Genomic DNA, 19168 nt, shown 5'->3' with positions numbered 1-19168 from the left:
TGCAGACCATCAGGTCCCGGGGACTTATCTAACCATCTATCTTAGTGTTTAAACTAAGTAGTGGGGGGGGAGGGGATGAACTGGAAATATAAGGATGGAGTTAAAGGGAAAGTGAAAATAAGAAAAGTTAAAAAGGACAACAGAATCAATGGAGTAGAAAGCTCAAGAAGAGATCATACAGTATGGCCAAGTGAAATAGGAATTGATATGAAAGGAGAGGGGAGTAACGAATTAAAAGTATTATATATGAATGCACGAAGTATAAGGAATAAAGTAGATGAGCTTGAGGCTCAGTTGGAAATTGGCAAGTACGATGTTGTGGGAATAACAGAGACATGGCTTCAAGTGGACAGGGTCTGGGAAGTGAATATTCAAGGATATACATCTTATCGAAAGGACAGACTGGCAGAGGGGGTGGGGTGGCTCTGTTGGTGAGAAATGATATTTAGTCCCTTGCGAGGGGGGACATAGAATCAGGGGATGTAGAGTCAGTATGGATAGAACTGAGAAATTCTAAGGGTAGAAAGACCCTAATGGGAGTTATCTACAGGCCCCCAAACAACAGTCTGGATGTAGGGTGTAAGTTAAATGAAGAGTTAAAATTGGCATGTCGCAAAGGTAATGATACAGTTGTCATGGGGGATTTCAACATGCAGGTAGACTGGGAGAATCAGAATGGTACTGGACCCCAAGAAAGGGAGTTTGTGGACTGCCTCCGAGATGGATTCTTAGAACAGCTTGTACTGGAGCCTACCAGAGAGAAGGCAATTCTAGATTTAATGTTGTGCAATGAACCGGAGTTGATCAGGGACCTGGAGGTAAAGGAACCATTAGGAGGTGGTGACCATAATATGATTTAACCTACAATTTGAGAAGGAGAAGGGAAAATCGGATGTGTCATTATTACAGTTGAACAAAGGGAACTATGGAGCTATGAGGGAGGAGCTGGCCAAAGTTCAATGGAACAATACCCTAGCAGGGAAGACAGTGGAACAACAATGGCAGGTATTTCTGGGAATAATGCAGAAGGTGCAGGATCGGTTCATTCCAAAGAGGAAGAAAGATCCTAAGGGGAGTAAAAGACGGCCGTGGCTGACGAGGGAAGTAAAGGGCAGTACAGATAGATGGTTAGAGTCCCTTATTAGAGCTAGTCTTTGCTTAATGCATAAATCTTGCTATGGCTGAATGTTATCCAAGCCTTGTTGCACATGTTTATGAACTGTTTCATTTCCTAGGGAAGTAAAACAAAAAGCTGAAAGCACTCAGTGGGTCAGACAGCACCAACAATGAGAAATTGCAAAACTGTTTCTCTTTTGAATCACAAATATGATTGGAAAAGAGGCTTTAAAGTAATTGCAAGGGGAGAGTATTACTACAGGACAATGAGAGGGAATAACAATTAAAACATGACAGAAAGTGACAGAAAATGTAAACAAAGACTTGCAACCAAAAGTGAATCTGGAATATGTAAAAACTCCTTTTTTAAAAAAAATTAAATGTAAGGTGATTTATTTGAACACACTTAGCACTTGCAACAAGATAAGTGAATTGATGGCACAAATAGTGACGTGACTATGATGTACCATAAAAATATGGTTGCAAGGTGACAAGGGTGGATGCTCAATATTCCAAGTTTTACAACCCTCTGATATGGGAAGGAGAAGGGATAATGCTGTTATTCAAAGAGTATCTGAGTGATGCTTGAGTTGTGATATATATAGATACAGTGGTAGAGGTGTTGAATTGGTTTGAGTGGAAATAATGAATAGCAAGGAAAAGATTATATGGATGGGCGTAACCGATAGGCTTCTAAATGTGGCCAATTATAAGGGAAAGCATAAATAGGGAAACATCAAAGTTTTATATGAAGGAAACAGTAACTATCAAGAGATATTTCAACCTGCATATTAGTTGGTCAAGTGAATCTGATAAGAAAATCAGATTGTAGAAAAACTGTAGAGTGTCTCAGGGATGGTTTCTTCGAGCCGTGTGTTACAAAGCCTACTTAGTAACAGGCTATTTTAGATATGGTCATCTGTAATAAGGCAGGATTAATTTAAGACACAAGGAAGCGATGATCACAGGATGGTAAAATTCCAGATAGAGTTTGAAGGTGAACAGCACAGGTCCATGGCCAGTGTCCTCAATTTAATTAAGGCCAACTATAATTTTATGAAAATGGAATTGTCTAGACACTGGGTGTTATCTAGGACTGGATATATAAACTAAGAGATAGGTCAGTGGATGAGCAATGGCAGATATTTAAACAACTCATTTATAAACCTCAGCAAAAAATTATCCCCATTAGAAAGAGGGAATTCATGAGAGAGGAAACATCTGTGCATAGTATAGGAGGATAATGATAATGTTAAATCAAAAACTAGGACATGTATAGTGGAAGGGCTAATATTAGATGAGCGATATGGGAATTTTTCAGGAACCAGCAACAAAAGACTGAGAAGCTCAGAGGAAGGAACAAATTGATTTTGAGAGAAAAGTTGCATGCAATACGAATCAAAATTTAAGATTTCTATACATTCATTAAAAGGAAGAAAGTGGTTAAAGTAAGTGGGAACTTTAGAGAATGAGGCTGGAGAATTAATAAGAGGAAACAAATAAATGGCAGTGTGTTGAACCAAATTTTGCATAAGTGTGAAGGACATTTAGTTTCAAATAGCATGGTAGAATTACAAAAATTCCAGTCACGTAGGATAACCGTGGGACTAAAGGCAGATAATTTGCCAAGATCCAATAGCTTGTATACAAGGATTTTAAAGGAAGTGGTTGCTGAGATGGAGGACCCACTTGTTGAAGTCTTGCAAGCTCAGAGTTCTGGGAGGGTACTTGGGGATAAGAAAACTGCAAATATGATTTCCTCATTCAAGAAGAGAAGACCAAAGACAGGATTCTATAGTCCAGTTATTTTGGCATCTTTTGTTGGCAAGATGCTGGTCAATAATCAGATAATCATCTAGGGCAATCAAGCTAATTATCATTTGGGAAAGCTTCATATAATGAGATAACATGGTTTTATGAAAGAAATTGGGTGACAAATTTGCATGACTTATTTTTGAGTATCTAACAGGCGGAATTGATAGAGGGAAGTTTATCGACGTGTTTTACATTTACAAAATATATTTCACTAGATATATAAGAGGCTAGTGTACAAGCTTGTGGAGCTAGAGGAAATTATAACATGAATTGAAAATGAGTTATGTACAAACTCACGAGTTGAAATGAGTGGATCTTTTTCAGGTGGAAAAGATGTAACTAGTTCCCTGTAACCCGGTGATTGGTACCTGTCCCTCAATTATTTACTACTAGTATTAATAATCTGGGGCTGGTTGGTGGTGTAGTGGCATTAGTACTGCACTTCAAGGCAGATGTTCTTGAATTCAAACCCAGCCCCAGGTACCAATCTGGGCAGCAGCAATATCTGCGCAGAAGAAAGGCCTGGCAATCTACTTCTGTATCTTGCATGAAAACACTATGGACCCTATGGTCTATGAGGTCATGAAGAGTCGGACTCGACTAAATGACTGAACAGCAACAAATAATAACCTAGAGGAATAAGTAGGGTGTAAGCCAATGACACAAAATTGGTGTTAAGACACGTTACTTTGAGATTATTGTGACTCTAAAATGGGATACTGATGTAGATGGAGTGAATGGGCAAAGGATTGACAAATTAAGCTCAATGTGGAGGTCATGCACTTGAATGAAAAGGCAAGTTACTAGCTAACTGGATAGACAGTGCTGTATAAAGGGATCTAGGTGTCCAATACAAGAAGCATGAAAGGTTAGCAGGCAAGAGCAGTCAGAAGGTAAGAAGACAAATAGCATTTGTCTTGCTAAGAGGATGGAATTCAGACATAGGGAAGTTTTATTACAAATGAGTAGAGTATTATGATTTGAATATTGTGCAGAGTTTTGATCCTCTGAAAAGATTGAGGGGTGATCTTATTGAAACTTCACCTAAAGGGGCAGGATAGGGTAGAAATTGAGTATTTTCCACTAGTGGGGAAGTTTTGAATGAGACAAAATATTTGAGATAAACTGAGGTGTGTAGATTATCTTCCGCAAGGAAAAGGTTCTGTCTCTGGAAATTCTCAGCCCCATCAAAGTGTGGAAGCCAAATCATTTGAAATATTTAATGTGGATGTGGATAAACTTGTGAAAGATCTCAGGGACTTAAAGGCTCTGGGGGGGAACTGGCAGAGAAGAGAATTTGCGGCCTGTTCAGATTAGCCATAATCATTCTGAATTGTAGAGTAGGCTTGAGGGGCAAAAATGCTATTGTGTACCAGAGCTGGGTTGACCTCCAGCAATTGCAACAATTTTTCTTTTATGAGAGTTATGTCTCTAGTCACTGGATTGACTTGTGACTTGGTCAAATGAAGCAGAAATACTTTTAAGAAAATGGCATAGAATACAAAAGCTATGTCTTTGGTTAGGCTATTGTTTAAAATATTATGTCCAGTTTTACATATATTATTTTCCAAATGATATCAATATAATGGAGCGTATAGAACAGTTTGCTATGGTGATAACAGGGAGTAAAATGCTACAAATAGGAAAAGTAAATAAACTGGGACTCCTTGCCAAAAAAAGTCACACATTCAAAATTTAATCATTAGTCATTGAATAAGTGATACAGTACTTTTTTAGCAGAAGTACATCACAGGGGTGATGTGTTTTGAAAGGTTGGTGATGTAACATATCAACTCCTGCCTGAGAAATGACTTAGATCCAGCCCAACCCCAATTTGCCTACCAGAGCAACAGATCCACAGCAGATGACATCTTATTGGCTCCTCACTCAACCCTAAAACATCTGGACAACAAAGATGTATACATCAGGATGCTCTTTATTGTCTACAGCTCAGCACTGAATACCATAATCCCTCAAAACTAATCATTAAGCCTAGATCTTGGCCTCAATATTTCTTGTGCAAATGAATCCTTGATTTCCTCACTTGCAGACCCCAGTCAGTGTGGATTGGCAACAACATCCCCTCCACAGTCTCAATCAGCACAGGTACACCATAAGGCTGTGTGTTTCTGCCCCTGCTCTAGTCACTTAACACTTATGACTGTGTGGCAAAGCACAGCTCCTATGATATATTCATGTTTGCTGATGCCACCACTATCGTAGACCAAATGAAAAGTGTTGATGAATCAGCTTGGAGGAGGGAGATTGAAAATCTGGCTGAGTGGTGCCATTACACAATGCCATCAAGACAAAGGACCTGATTATTGACTATAGGAGAAAGAATCCAGAGGTCCATGTGCCAATCCTCATCAGAGGATCTGAGGTAGAGAGGGTCAGCAACTTTGAACTCCTCAGTGTTATTATTTCAGAGGGTCTCTTCTGTCCTAGGCCCAGCATCAATTACAAAGAAAGCGCAGCAGGGCCTCTACTTCCTTAGGAGTTTGCAATGATTCGGCATGACATCTAAAACTTTGACATATCTCTATAGATGTGCAGTGGAAAGTGTGGCTGTATCACAGTTGTCTTCTAGCTGCTGCCATCAGGAAGTTACAGGAGCCTCAGGATTCTCATTACCAAGTTCAGGAACAGTTACTACCCTTCAACCATCATGCTCTTGAACAAAAGGGCATGATTTCACTTGCCCCATCATTGAAATGTTCCCACAATTTATGCATTCACATTCAGGGGCTCTTCATCTCATGTTCTCAATATCTATTGCTTATTTATTTATTATTTATATTTACAGTGTATATGTAGTTCAATAATCAAAGTTCAAAGTAAATTTAAGTATTTAAGACATTAAGAAAGGATTAATTGGACCTGGAATGTCATAACTACAAGTGGCGATCATGTCAGTATATAATAATGTTTAAAAACAGAGACATTTTGAAAAGTAAAAAAGAGAAGAAAGGTTGGCAAACTGGCAATCCAGCACCAAGCCGTATGTTTAATGTAGAATTCTGTGACTTAAAGCAATTTGAAGTCTGTGGACATGATCCTGGTCCAAGCATGAGGAAGAAAGAATTGAGAGAAAATATGTAATTTATATATTTGTGTAGTATGTTGGGCTTAAACAGTTACTGATGTTGTTAGTATTGACTAGTTACTTCTGTGCCTTTATGCCGTTAACATCAAAGCAGTAGATTTTTAGTTTAAAAACATAGAACAAATGCTATCAAAATTGCATATTCATAGGGATTTTTCTGAGGTTGGATTGTAAAGTAATTTTCACCCTTAAACGCTGACAGTAGAAGTTATTTCCTTTTAGGACCCGGAGAACGTGATTGGCAAGTTCGGGATTGGACGTGTGACCCGTTGCGCATTAGGACCCAGGGAAGAGCGAGTTCTGTTGTCTGACTGGATTGCAAATTCGCCATGAGTCTGTCGTTTTAGGCCTTGGCAGTGCGGTGTTAAGACAGATTGTTGTCACGTTTGACTAACGGAGGATTAACAAAAACACAATTTCGGTGCGTTTAGTTTGTCATAATGTAGGAAATATGGATTTTAATTTTACTTTGCAGTCTAAAGAGATGTTAATGGTGAACGCTATGTGCTGAATCTGTAGTAAGTGGTGGCGTTTGACCGGACTCTTGTGTTTAGTCTCGCTTGCCTATCTCTCATTGCAGCAAACCAAGATGGAGTACGAATGGAAACCCGACGAGCAAGGGCTCCAGCAGATCTTACAACTATTGAAAGAATCACAATCTCCAGACACCGCCATCCAGAGATCTGTTCAGCAAGTATCCTTTGTAAAACCGCAGGTTCGGTAATGTGGCTGACCCGACTTTTCCCCCCCCTGAAAATCGTTAATCGAACTGTGCTCGGCTGAATAATGTTTCTTTGCCTTGTTTGAGATGCGAAGAATCGGGATGAAACAATTTGGGGTTCTGCCTGAAGTGGAGAGGCCGAAAGGTACTTTCCTCCTCACACGCACACCCCCCCCCCGTGCGCGCCCCCACACAAATACATACAGTAACGTCTGTTTAATTATTCTAAATTGAAATATTCGTGAATTCCTTCGAAGGTTTCTTTTCTTCAACTGATTTTATTATCAATGCAGCCTGCGGCCATGAAGGCTAAGTCTATGGCGTATTCAATTTTCGGAATCTTTAATTTTTTAAATGGTGCTTCAACTCGAATGTATGCCTAACACCACCATCGCCATGCGTCTCACGTTGTATAAATTGCTCGTTGGGGGAGGTGAATATCGTAATACGTTCCTCCAATTGCTACGGCGACGTTATCCACTCGTTCAATTTGAATACATTTGTATCTGTTTTTTTAAAAATCTGAAAAGTTGACCACGCTTTCTGATTTACTTGGTAATGAAGTTAGTTTTACTGTATTTTTATCTTTTAATTGAGTTTTATTTGAAACTGTCTTCAACTGTATAATGATGTTTCCTTAGCATTTCTCAAAGAAACTGGAGCAACTTAATCAATATCCAGACTTCAATAACTATCTGATTTTTGTTCTTACAAAGTTGAAATCAGAAGGTATGTGCATTGGCTTTGGCGATATGAATGAAAAGAAAATCTAGCACAATGTATATAATACACAATATGATGTATCAGATTTATTACAAATTCAGAAGTGGGAAAATTGTTTTCTGCCCTTTCCCAACACTCTTGCAGCATTTATTGGGGCACTCCATAATCATCTTTGATGTGACTTACAATTTGCTGCTGTTCATGCATCTTGTTTCAGCCCTGGCCTTAGCTTTCAGTAATGCATCTAAATTTAATGAGTTTATACAACCTATAGATTAAAAGTAAAATTGAGTTTAAAATTATAGTAACTGTGGAGAAGTTTTACTGCAGTTAACTATCTGTATTATAATAATTTGTATTTTAACTTTATGTTTGAAGGGCAATAAAAGAAACAAGTGATTTAAATTGACTTGGTTTGTTTTGGATTTTGACAGACTAGTTTTAACTGCAGTAAAATTTCGTCCATCAGATTCACTCTGATAATGTTGCATAATCAAATGTTTAATTTTAATTGAAGTCAGGGAAAATGTGTGTAATTCCTGTTGAATTTTTAAAAACTCAATGTAAGGTTAAGACTAGGAAATGCTGGAAATGCAAGTCAGGTAGTATCTGGAAAGAGAAACAGTTAACATTTCAGGTAGAAGATTCTTTGCCAAAACTAGGAAAGATTGTAAACTAGTTTTAACTTCTATCTGCTGGATATCGGCAGTTTATCACCATGGCAACCATACTCATGGTTCCTGCACCCTCTGCATCTTGAAATTAACTTGCATTCTGACAAAGGTCTTCAAATTGAAATATTAACCATGTTTCTTTCTTTAGATGTTATGTTGCCTCACCTTCTGTTTCAGCATTTCCTTTTTAGTCCATTTCCTTAGTATTTACAGTTTCTTGATCTTTACAAGCTGCTTGTCTATTTTGTGCTGAAACTGAGAAGTAGCTTAAAAACAGGCATTTTGTGCTTTGCATTATTTTCTACATGTATAACTTGTGCATAATCTGTCTACTTTGCTATTTTTGAGCTGCCAACTCTACCACTTGTTTTTTTTTCCTTTCATTTTCTGTGATACCTTGCTTCAATTTGTCCCCTTTAGGGACACTTTCCAAAACCCAGTCCAGTTGTATGCTTTTATTCCTGTGATGTAATTGTCATCCTCGGAATGACCTACTTAAGTATTTGAGCAGCAACCCTGACTGACCCAGTGTAAACTTTTACCAGCCTTCCTGCTCACCAAGCATGCAAATAGGCCTGATTTTGCCAGTTTCCTTCCTGTCCAAATTTGCTGCACCCTGCAGATTTTAGTAGTGGCCAACTAATCATCATGCCTCTGCATCTTCCTCTAAGATGTCTGTCCACATAATGAGTAATGCCATTGTCAATAATTAAATTAATGTAATAATTGCTTATAAATCATGGTGTCGATTGAAATCTGGATTGTGGGTGATAGCACCTAGCCTCCCCTGTTTGGTGTATGTGTCATCAATTTCTGCATGTGGACATGTCCATAAGGTTTTCAACACCAAATTAGATTTAAGTGCAAGATGCTTTCTAGTATCTTAACTTGTTCCACTCTTTTTTTACAAATAAGGTTGTTCTCTAGATTCCAGTTTTTAAAAATGCAACTCACAAGGATAACTTGGTTGCTTGTCTCAGCATCTGCTCCAAGTAGCTTCCTATTTTCTGATTTATTTATTTTTTAACCATTTCCATCTGCCTTGCTTTGTCCAAAGTTCATTAGTTTTCTATACTGTCTCAACCTACACTTCCATATAAATACCCAATTCCTATTTCTTGTCACCTCTTACATTTGTCTGAGTTATCCATATAGCTAAACCTTGGGTCCTGTATTTAATCACTTCCTCACAGTGCTCACCAGTAGTCCCCATTTTTTAAAAAGAATTATTCTGATCATTTTACTGGCATAGCCTTCAGCTCCGACAGTCAAACGTGAATGAATCCGACGGGTTGTTTAACCATTCACCACTAGATCTAGCTGATTGGCTTTAAGAGTCATCAGAATCGCATTAAGCACCAGCAGAATCTGCTCTTAGCTGATCTAACTGCTCATTATTTTGTAATCACTCTAGCTTCTTTAAAACATACCCTTCCTTCTTGCATCCTCACTTCTGAATCTTGCAATAGGGTTAGTAGGTTAATTGGCTGCTAAATTGCCCTTGGTGAGTGGTGGAATTTGATGAGAATTTTTTAAAAGTGAAGTTAGTGTAAATGGGTGGATGATGGACCATAGGGCATATATCTCTGCTATTTCTTTGCATGGTTAATGATCTGCAAAGATTTATCTGGGCATTGAAATTCTTAATTGATTTTGAGAGTGAGCATTTTCTTATTTCCTTGGACCCCCTTTTTTCCCTCTCTTTTTACCTCTTCCAGGAGTCCTTGAAGGATATATCTAAGGAGAGTGGATCACAGACACATGCTGTGGATTTTTACTAAATGCATGTGAAATTTTTGTATCAGCATTTTTAAAAATTTGTATGATTAATGTTGGCATGTATTCTAAGGCAAGCAGGCTATAACAAGATTTAGATCAACTGGGAAAGTGGGCCCCAAGGAATGGCAGATGGAGTTCAACTTGAAAAAATATCAAGTCAAGTCACATTTGTTGTCATTTTGACCATAACTGTTGGTACAGTACATAGTAAAAATTAGACAACGTTTTTCAGGACCATGGCATTACATGACACAGTACAAAAACTAGACTGAACTAAGTTTAAAAAAAAAAAGACAACACAGAGAGCTACACTAGACTACAGACTGCATAAAGTGCACAAAAACAGTGCAGGCATTATATGAAGTGATGCATTTTGGGACATTAAAGTACAGTAGAACATGTACAGTGTATGACAGGGTCCTGGGGAATGTTGTAGAATTGAGAAAATTAGGGGCAAACGTCATCCAGCATTGATGCTGCCCTCATCCACATCTTCATTTCCTGGACATCCGCGCTCACCCCACATTCTTCCCGGCACCTTAACAGACATGAAGTTCCTCTTGCCCTCACCTACCACCCCATGAGCCTCTGCATCCAACACATCATTTTCTGCAACATTCTTCATTTTCAACAAGATTCTATCACCAAACATATCTTTACCAACCTCCCAACACTATGCTTTCTCCAGGGAGCAATCCCTTGCTTAATCATCGGAGATGATTCCATTGTCCATTCATCCCTTGTCACAAATCTCCCTCCTGCCACATATCACTGCAAGGCAACAGATATGCTACCTTCGCCTATTTACCTCCTCCTTTGCTTCTGTACAACACCCTAGTCTTTCCAGATGAGGCAGCACTTCACCTGTGAATCTGTTGAGGTCATCTGTTGTATCTGGTGCTCCCAATATGGCCTCCTCTACATTGCTGAGACCTGACATAAATTGGGCATCTACCCTCCATCTGCCAAAAGCAGAATTTCCCAGTGGCCAATCATTTTAATTCCTATCCCCATTCCAGTTCCAAAACTTCGGTCTGTGGCCTCCACTTTTGCCATGATGAGGCCACTCACTGTGGAGGAGCAACACAATACCTCATAGTCCATTTAGGTAGCCTCCATCCTGATAGCATGAACATTAATTTCTCTTCTAGTTAAGAAAATTTTCTTCCCCCTTCTCTCTTCTGTCATTTACAACTCTGACCTCTTGCGTCTTTTCCTCACCTGCCCCTGGTGCTCCTCCTTCCCTTTCTCCGATGGTTTACTCTCCTATCAGGTTCATTCTTCTCCAGCCCTTTACCTTTCCCACCCACCTTGTTTGACCTATCACCTTCTAGCTGGTACTCCTTCCCCTTCCCCACCTTTTTATTCTGGCATCTTTCCCCTTCCTTTCTAGTCATGAAGAAGGGTTTCGGCCCAAAATGTTTACTATTTATTCATTTCCGTGGATGCTTTCTAACCTGTTGATTAGTCCAGCATTTTGTGTGTGTTGTAGAGGTGTATGTATCTAGTTCACTTAACTTTTTTTTTCATTTAAAAAAAAAAACCTGTTAAGCTAGAGTATGAATTCAGGTAGGTAAACAGTTCTTGATAAGGAACTGAATGGTGGTTAATGCTAGATGCACTTATTGCCACATGCCATGCCAGGACACAGAGGAGAGCAAAAATTCCTAAAATGTGCAAGTCCTGCTGCTAGCAGGCTAAGAAGATTATGAAGTAATGACATGTACCTCCTTGACTAACTTGCTTGCTTGCCATTATTCCCCCAATACGTGAGAAAGAGGGAACCATGTTTTGGGAAACTGGGATTTATGGAAGATAGAGTTTCTGTGATGGTGCATATTGTTGAATTAAGCTAGAGATTTAAAAGCGTGTGTGCTAACTGCCTCCATTTGATGTATCACCCTGCTATTGAAAGTGAGGTGGAATAGGCAAGATTATAAGGATTGTGGTAAAGGTTGACACCATTCAATTTGGTCTCATGGGTAAAACATTGTTCGTTCCCCTTTCCTGTGGCTGCAATATTTTAAAAAAAAATGATGGAGAGAGTAAATTGGGATCTACTTGTATGTTACCCTCGTGTAAGTTATAGTGAAAATGCTGAAAGAAATAAGAGCAAGATACCTTAAAAAGAATAATAGGATTGAACAGTCATTATTGATCTACAATAATCTACATAAAATGGGGAAGCAGGCAGTTTAGGTTATTTGGATTTTTGTCTGTATTTTGCCAAGTTCCCACAAAAGATACTCGAGCATTTGGGGTTGGTGACAGGAGGTGAGGTGATAGCAACACACACAAAATGCTGGTGGAACGCAACAGGCTAGGCAGCATCTATAGGAAGAAGTACAGTCAATGTTTCGGGCTGAGACCCTTCGTCAGGACTAACAGAAAAAAGAGATGGTAAGAGATTTGAAAGGGGGAGAGGGAGACCTGAAATGATAGGAGAAGACAGGAGGGGGGGAGGATGAAGCTAAGAGCTGGGAAGTTGATTGGCAAAAGGGATACAAGGCTGGAGAAGGGGGAGTATCATATGACAGAAGGCCTTGGAAGAAAGAAAGGGGGAGGGGAGCACTAGAGGAAGAGGGAGAACGGGCAAGGAGTTATTGTGTGTGAGAGAGAAATAAATGAAATATAATATAAATAACTAGGGATGGGGTAAGAAAGGGAAGTGGGGCATTAATGGAAGTTAGAGAAATGAATGTTCATGCCATCAGGTTGGAGGCTACTCAGATGAAATATAAGGTGCTGTTCCTCCAACCTGAGTGTGGCTTCATCTCGACAGTAGGGGAGGCCATGGTTTGACATATCGGAGTGGGAATGGAACGTAGAATTAAAATGTGTGGCCACTGGGAGATCCTGCTTCCTCTGGCGGACAGAGTGTAGGTGTTCAGCAAAGCGGTCTCCCAGTCTGCATCGGGTCTCACCAATATATAGAAGGCCACATCGGGAGCACTGGACACAGTTTATTACACCAGCAGATTCAGAGGTAAAGTGTTGCTTCACCTGGAAGGACTGTCTGAGGCCCTGAATGGTGGTAAGGGAGGAAGTGTAAGGTCAGGTGTAGCACTTGTTCCGCATACAAGGGTAAGTGTCAGGAGGGAGATCGGTGGGAAGGGATGGGGGGTGCGAAAGGACAAGGGGGTCACGTAGGGAGCGATCCCTGCAGAAAGGGGGGAGGGAAAGATGTGCTTGGTGGGATCTCGTTGGGGATGATGGAAGTTACAAAGAATTATATGTTGGACATGGAGGCTGGTGGGGTGGTAGGTAAGGACAAGAGGAACCCTATCCCTAGTGGGGTTGCAGGAGGATGGGGTGAGAGCAGATGTGCGTGAAATTGGAGAGATGTATTTGAGGGCAGAGTTGATGGTGAAGGAAGGGATGTCTCCCTTTCTTTTTAAAAAAAAAAAGGGGAGACATCTCCTTCGTCCTGGAATGAAAAGCCTCATTCTGAGAGTAGATGCGGCAGAGACGGAGGAATTGAGAGAAGGGGATGGCATTTTTACTAGTAACAGTGTGGGAAGAGGAATAGTCTGGGTAACTGTGAGAGGCAGTGGGCTTATAGTAGACATCAGTAGATAAGGTAGCTGCAGATATAGAGACAGAGAGATCAAGAAAGGGGAAGGAGGTGTCAGAAATGGACCAGGTAAATTTGAGGGCAGGGTGAAAGTTGGAGGCAAAGTTAATGAAGTCAACGAGCTCAGCATGAGTGCAGGAAGCAGCACCAATGCAGTTGTCGATGTAGCGAAGGAAAAGTGGGAGACGGATACCAGTATATGCTTGGGACATGGACTTTTCCACAAAGCCACCAAAAAGGCAGGCATGGCTGGGACCCATGCGGGTGCCCATGGCTACACCTTTAGTTTGAAGGAAGTGGGAGGAGCCGAAGGAAAAATTATTAAGAGTAAGGACCAATTCCACTAGACAGAGGAGAGTGGTGGTAAAGGCAAACTGGTTGGGTGATGGATTGGTTATTGGGTAGAAAGCAAAGAATGAAGAGAAGATCCTTCTTGGGTTTACAGTTGTGACTAGTAGACCATGGTAATCCTAAACTTCAATGAGCAGGTTATTGATGAGTAATGGCTGCTTTAATAGAACTTTTGACCAGTCTAGGTGAAGGGTTCTTACCTAAAGCATTGACTGTCCGTTTTCTTCCACAAATGCTGCCTGACCTGCTGAGTTCCCTGAACTGCTCTTTTTAAAATTCTTGTCTATGGCATGCAACTATTGCTGATTAGTATGCATGTATAGTTAGTATGTAACTCTGATTGAATCCTTATTCCTAGGCTAGCCTGGCATGCCCTTCTGCACTCACTGAATTTGTTAATTCACTAACTTGATGTTAATGATGGATTCATGGATTTTCTGCAGTGTTAGTGCTATAGTGTGTTGCAGGATGTGGTTATATTAGTTTACCCCTTGCCATGATTCAGTAACAATTTTCTGCAGAAATCTGTCAGATGGTATTGCTGAACAATGATTGATGTGAAGTTGCCATTCAGAGTATATTCTAGGCTGGTGGTTATATCTGCTTGCGGGTAATGTTCAATTTAGTTATTTGCAGTTTTATCAGCTGAAGGAGGACACAGGGTGGACTGAGGGAAGGAGTATGTGTTTTTGTCCTTATTGACCAGATTCCATGAATCTATTTCTGGAGCCAAAGTTGAAGACTTTTGGGTGTGCTCTTCTTGATTGTATATTGATAGGATTGTACTACTGGTGGAATTTAATTCAGAGATACAGCATGGTAGCAGTCTCTTCCTGCTCAACAAGCCCATGCCCCCCAGTTACACACGTGACCAATTAATCTACTAACCCATAGAAACATAGAAAACTGTACAATACAGGCCCTTTAACCCACAAAGCTGTGCCAAACATGTCCTTAGAACTACCTAGGCTTACTCATAGCCCTCTATTTTTCTAAGCTCCCATTTACCTATCTAGGAGTCTTAAAAGACCCTATCATTCCTGCCAGCAGCCCATTCCACACACTTAGCGCTCTCTGCGTTAATTTTAAAAAAAACAACTTAGAAGTGGCATCTCCTATGTACCTACTTCCAAGCACCTTAAAACTATGCCCTCTCGTGCTAGCCATTTCAGCATTGGGGGAAATAGCCTCTGACTATCCACACAATCAATGCCTCTCGTTATTTTGTACACCCCTATCAGTTCACCTCTCATCCTCCATCGCTCCAAGGAGAAAGACTGAGTTCACTCAACCTATTCTCATAAGGCATGCTCCCCAATCCAGGCAACATTCTTGTAAATCTCCTCTGCACCCTTTCTATGGTTTCCACGTCCTTCCTGTAGTGAGGTGACCAGAACTGAACACAGTACTCCAAGTGGGGTCTGACCAGGGTCTTGTATAGCTGCAACCTTATCTCTTGGCTCTTAAACTTAATCCCACGATTGATGAAGACCAATGCTCCATATGCCTTCTTAGCCACAGAGTCAACCTGTACTGCAGCTTTGAGCGTCCTATGGACTCGGACCCCAAGATCCCTCTGATCCTCTGCACTGCCAAGAGTCTTGCCATTAATGCTATATTCTGCCATCATATTTGACCTACCAAAATGAACCACCTCACACTTACCTGCCACTTCTCAACCCAATTTTGCTTCCTATCAATGTCCCGCTGTAACCTCTGACAGCCCTCCACACTATCCACAACACCCCCAACATTTGTGTCATAAGCAAAATTACTAACCCATCCCTCCACTTCCTCATCCAGTTCATTTATAAAAATCACGAAGAGTAGGGGTCCCAGAACAGATCCCTGAGGCACACCACTGGTCACCAACCTCCATGCAGTAAATGGCCTATCTACAACCACTCTTTACCTTCTGTGGGCAAGCCAGTTCTGGATCCACAAGTCTATGTCTCCTTGGATCCCATGCCTCCTTACTTTCTCAATAAGCCTTGCATGGGGTACCTTATCACTAGATCCTTGGAATGTGGGAGGAAACAATCCGGAGGAAATCCTTGTGGTCACAGAGAGAATGTATAAACTCCTTGACAGTGGAATTGAATCTGGGTTGCTGATGTTGTAATAGCATTATGCCAGCTACTGTGCTCCCCAATATAGGGCAGCATGGAATAGGATATTCTAAGGTATTTTGATGGAATCTGGCATACATTCTGTAATACATGCTGCTTTAAAATCAGGACCTCGGGCTGTAATTTGATTAATTTGTGGGATATCTTTCCAACTTAAGCATATGAAAAATCTTGCAAAATCGATATTGAGAACAATTTTAGTTTGATTGAAGGGATGGTGATTTTATTCTTGTGATTTTTAGCATAGTGGTTTTTATGCAGTTCAATGGCCTGTGAAGCCATTACAGTGAAGAGGGTAGTGTGTTCACTGCTACACGAGCAGACTAAGCAAAGATACTAAGTTCACTTTCCTGAAGGATACAGGTGAACCAAGTAGAGATAATGTGGTGGTTTTGTAGTTAGTTACTGAAGCTCCTTTTTAAAAATGTAATTTCATATTTCTGTAAATTGAATTGATTTTCTTTCTAATTTTACATTTGATTTTTTTTTTTTGCCTCTGGATTGTTAGTTCAGACCTGTCCAGTAACAACATTATTAGTGCTAAATTCCCTGTTTCTTGCTCTGTTGAAATAATTGATTTCATTTGCACTGAACATTTTGCAGTTCATTTGCAATGATTGAATAGTCTGATGGACCCACTTGAAAAATAGGAACTTAAGAGGAGCTGCTTTGTCTGGCACAATTCTCCAGACCAAAACATCAGAAGGTATTTATTATTGTCCTGAACACTCAAAGAGTGAACATTTTATAGGTGATGGGTATGTTGGCTCTCTTTTCACCTTTGCGTTCCATATTCTGGTATTATTTTTCCTATCTCATACTTAAAGATATAAATTGGGAGCTATCAGTTAATGAATTGATATTGAAGCTGTGGTAGAAGAATTTACTGATTTGATTTTGGGAAAAGATGGAGAAAAAAATCAAGCCATAGTTCTTACTGCATTTGGTTCTTGCACCAGGACAGGAATGGATTCTCAATATTCCTGTATTACAGTACTTTAAAAAGGGTGGGGTGGGGAGGGGAGGAGGGGGTGGTATTTCTGTCAGGGATACTATTGCGGCTACAGAAAAGGTGGGTAATGTAGCAGGATCCTCTTTTGAGTCAGTATAGGTGGAAGTCAGGAACAGGAAGGGAGCAGTTACTCTATTGGGGGTATTCTATAGGCCCCCTGGTAACAGCAGAGATACCAAGGAGCAGATTGGGAGGTAGATTTTGGAAAGGTGCAAAAATAACAGGGTTGTTATCATGGGTGACTTTAACTTTCCTAATATTGATTGGCACCTGATTAGTTCCAGTGGTTCAGATGGGGTAAAGTTTGTTAAGAACAAACACGAGGAAATCTGCAGATGCTGGAAATTCAAACAACACACACTATGTTGGTGGAACACAGCAGGCCAGGCAGCATCTATAAGGAGAAGCACTGTTGACGTTTCGGGCCGAGACCCTTCATCAGGACCTGATGGGTCTCGGCCCGAAACGTCGACAGTGCTTCTCCTTATAGATGCTGCCTGGCTTACTGTGTTCCACCAGCATTTTGTGTGTGTTGTTCAAAGTTTGTTAAGTGTGTCCAGGATGGTTTCCTGTCACAGTATGTTGACAGGCCGACTAGGGGGAATGCCATACTAGATCTTGTTTTAGGTAACGAACCGGGTCAGGTCACAGATCTCTCTGAGTGAGCATCTGGGGGACAGTGAACACTGCTCCTTGGATTTTAGCATCATCATGGAAAAGGATAGAATCAGAGAAGACAGGAATATTTTTAATTGGGAAAGGGCAAATTATGAGGCTATAAGGCTAGAACTTGTGGATGTGAATTGGGATGATGTTTTTGCAGGGAAATGTACTATGGACATGTGGTCAATGTTTAGGGATCTCTTGCAGAATGTTGGGGATAAATTTGTACCAGTGAGGAAGGTAAAGAATGGTAGGGTGAAGGAACCATGGGTGACAAGTGAGGTGGAAAATCTAATCAGGTGGAAGAAGACAGCATACATGAGGTTTAGGAAGCAAGGATCAGATGGGTCTATTGAGGAATATAGGGTAGCAAGAAAGGAGCTTAAGAAGGGGCTGAGGAGAGCAAGAAGGGGGCATGAGAAGGCCTTGGCGAGTAAGGTGAAGGAAAACCTCAAGGTGTTCTTCAGTTATGTAAAGAACAAAAGGATGACAGGAGTGAAGGTTGGACCGATTAGAGGTAAAGGTGGGAAGATGTGCCTGGAGGCTGTGGAAGTGAGCGAAGTCCTCAATAAATACTTCTCTTCGGTATTCACCAATGAGAGGGAACTTGATGACAGTGAGGACAGTATGAGAGGTTGAAGTTCTAGAGCATGTTGATATTAAGGGAGAAGAGATGTCGGAGTTGTTAAAATACATTAGGATGGATAAGTCCCCAGGGCCTGATGGAATATTCTCCAGGCTGCTCCACAAGGCGAGGGATGAGATTGCTGAGCCTCTGGCTAGGATCTTTATGTCCTCGTTGTCCACAGAAATGGTACTGGAGGATTGGAGGGAGGTGACTATTGTCCCATTGTTCAAAAAAGGTAGTAGGGATAGTCCGGATAATTATAGACCAGTGAGCCTTATGTCTGTGGTGGGAAAGCTGTTGGAAAAGATGCTTAGAGATAGGATCTATGGGCATTTAGAGAATCATGGTCTGATCAGGGACAGTCAGCATGGCTTTGTGAAGGGCAGATCGTGTCTAACAAGCCTGATAGACTTCTTTGAGGAGGTGACCAGGCATATAGATGAGGGTAGTACAGTGGATGTGATCTACATGGACTTTAGTAAGGCATTTGACAATGTTCCACATGGTAGGCTTATTCAGAAAGTCAGAAGGCATGGGATCCAGGGAAGTTTGGCCAGGTGGATTCAGAACTGGCTTGCCTGCAGAAAGCAGAGGGTCGTGGTGGAGGGAGTATATTCGGATTGGAGGGTTGTGACTGGTGGTGTCCCACGAGGATCTGTTCTGGGACCTCTACTTTTCGTGATTTTTATTAACGACCTGGATGTGGGAGTAGAAGGGTGGGTTGGCAAGTTTGCAGATGACACGAAGGTTGGTGGTGTGGTTAGTGTCAAGGATTGTTGAAGATTGCAGAGAGACGTTGATAGGATGCAGAAGTGGGCTGAGAAGTGGGAGATGGAGTTCAACCTGGAGAAGTGTGAGGTGGTACGCTTTGGAAGGA

At 40.8% G+C, this 19168-nt stretch overlaps 1 protein-coding gene across 2 annotated transcripts in view; it reads left to right on the top strand.

Moving 5' to 3' along the window:
- The window catches only part of tnpo1 (transportin 1), a 148067-nt gene that overhangs the window by 41580 nt on the left and 87319 nt on the right, over window positions 1-19168 (top strand). For both annotated transcript variants that reach the window (XR_012099241.1, XM_073048327.1), the window contains exons 2-4: window positions 6260-6458; window positions 6618-6731; window positions 7412-7487. Coding sequence is in view for 1 of the 2 variants with exons in the window: in XM_073048327.1 (XP_072904428.1) it covers window positions 6627-6731; window positions 7412-7487 (181 nt within the window). In the remaining variant the exon portion in view is untranslated. The remainder of the gene's footprint in view (window positions 1-6259; window positions 6459-6617; window positions 6732-7411; window positions 7488-19168) is intronic.

The sequence above is a fragment of the Hemitrygon akajei genome, chromosome 6 (assembly GCF_048418815.1).
Source record: "Hemitrygon akajei chromosome 6, sHemAka1.3, whole genome shotgun sequence".
NCBI classification, from domain to species: Eukaryota; Metazoa; Chordata; class Chondrichthyes; order Myliobatiformes; family Dasyatidae; genus Hemitrygon; species Hemitrygon akajei.
This window is presented reverse-complemented; position numbering and strand designations above follow the sequence as displayed.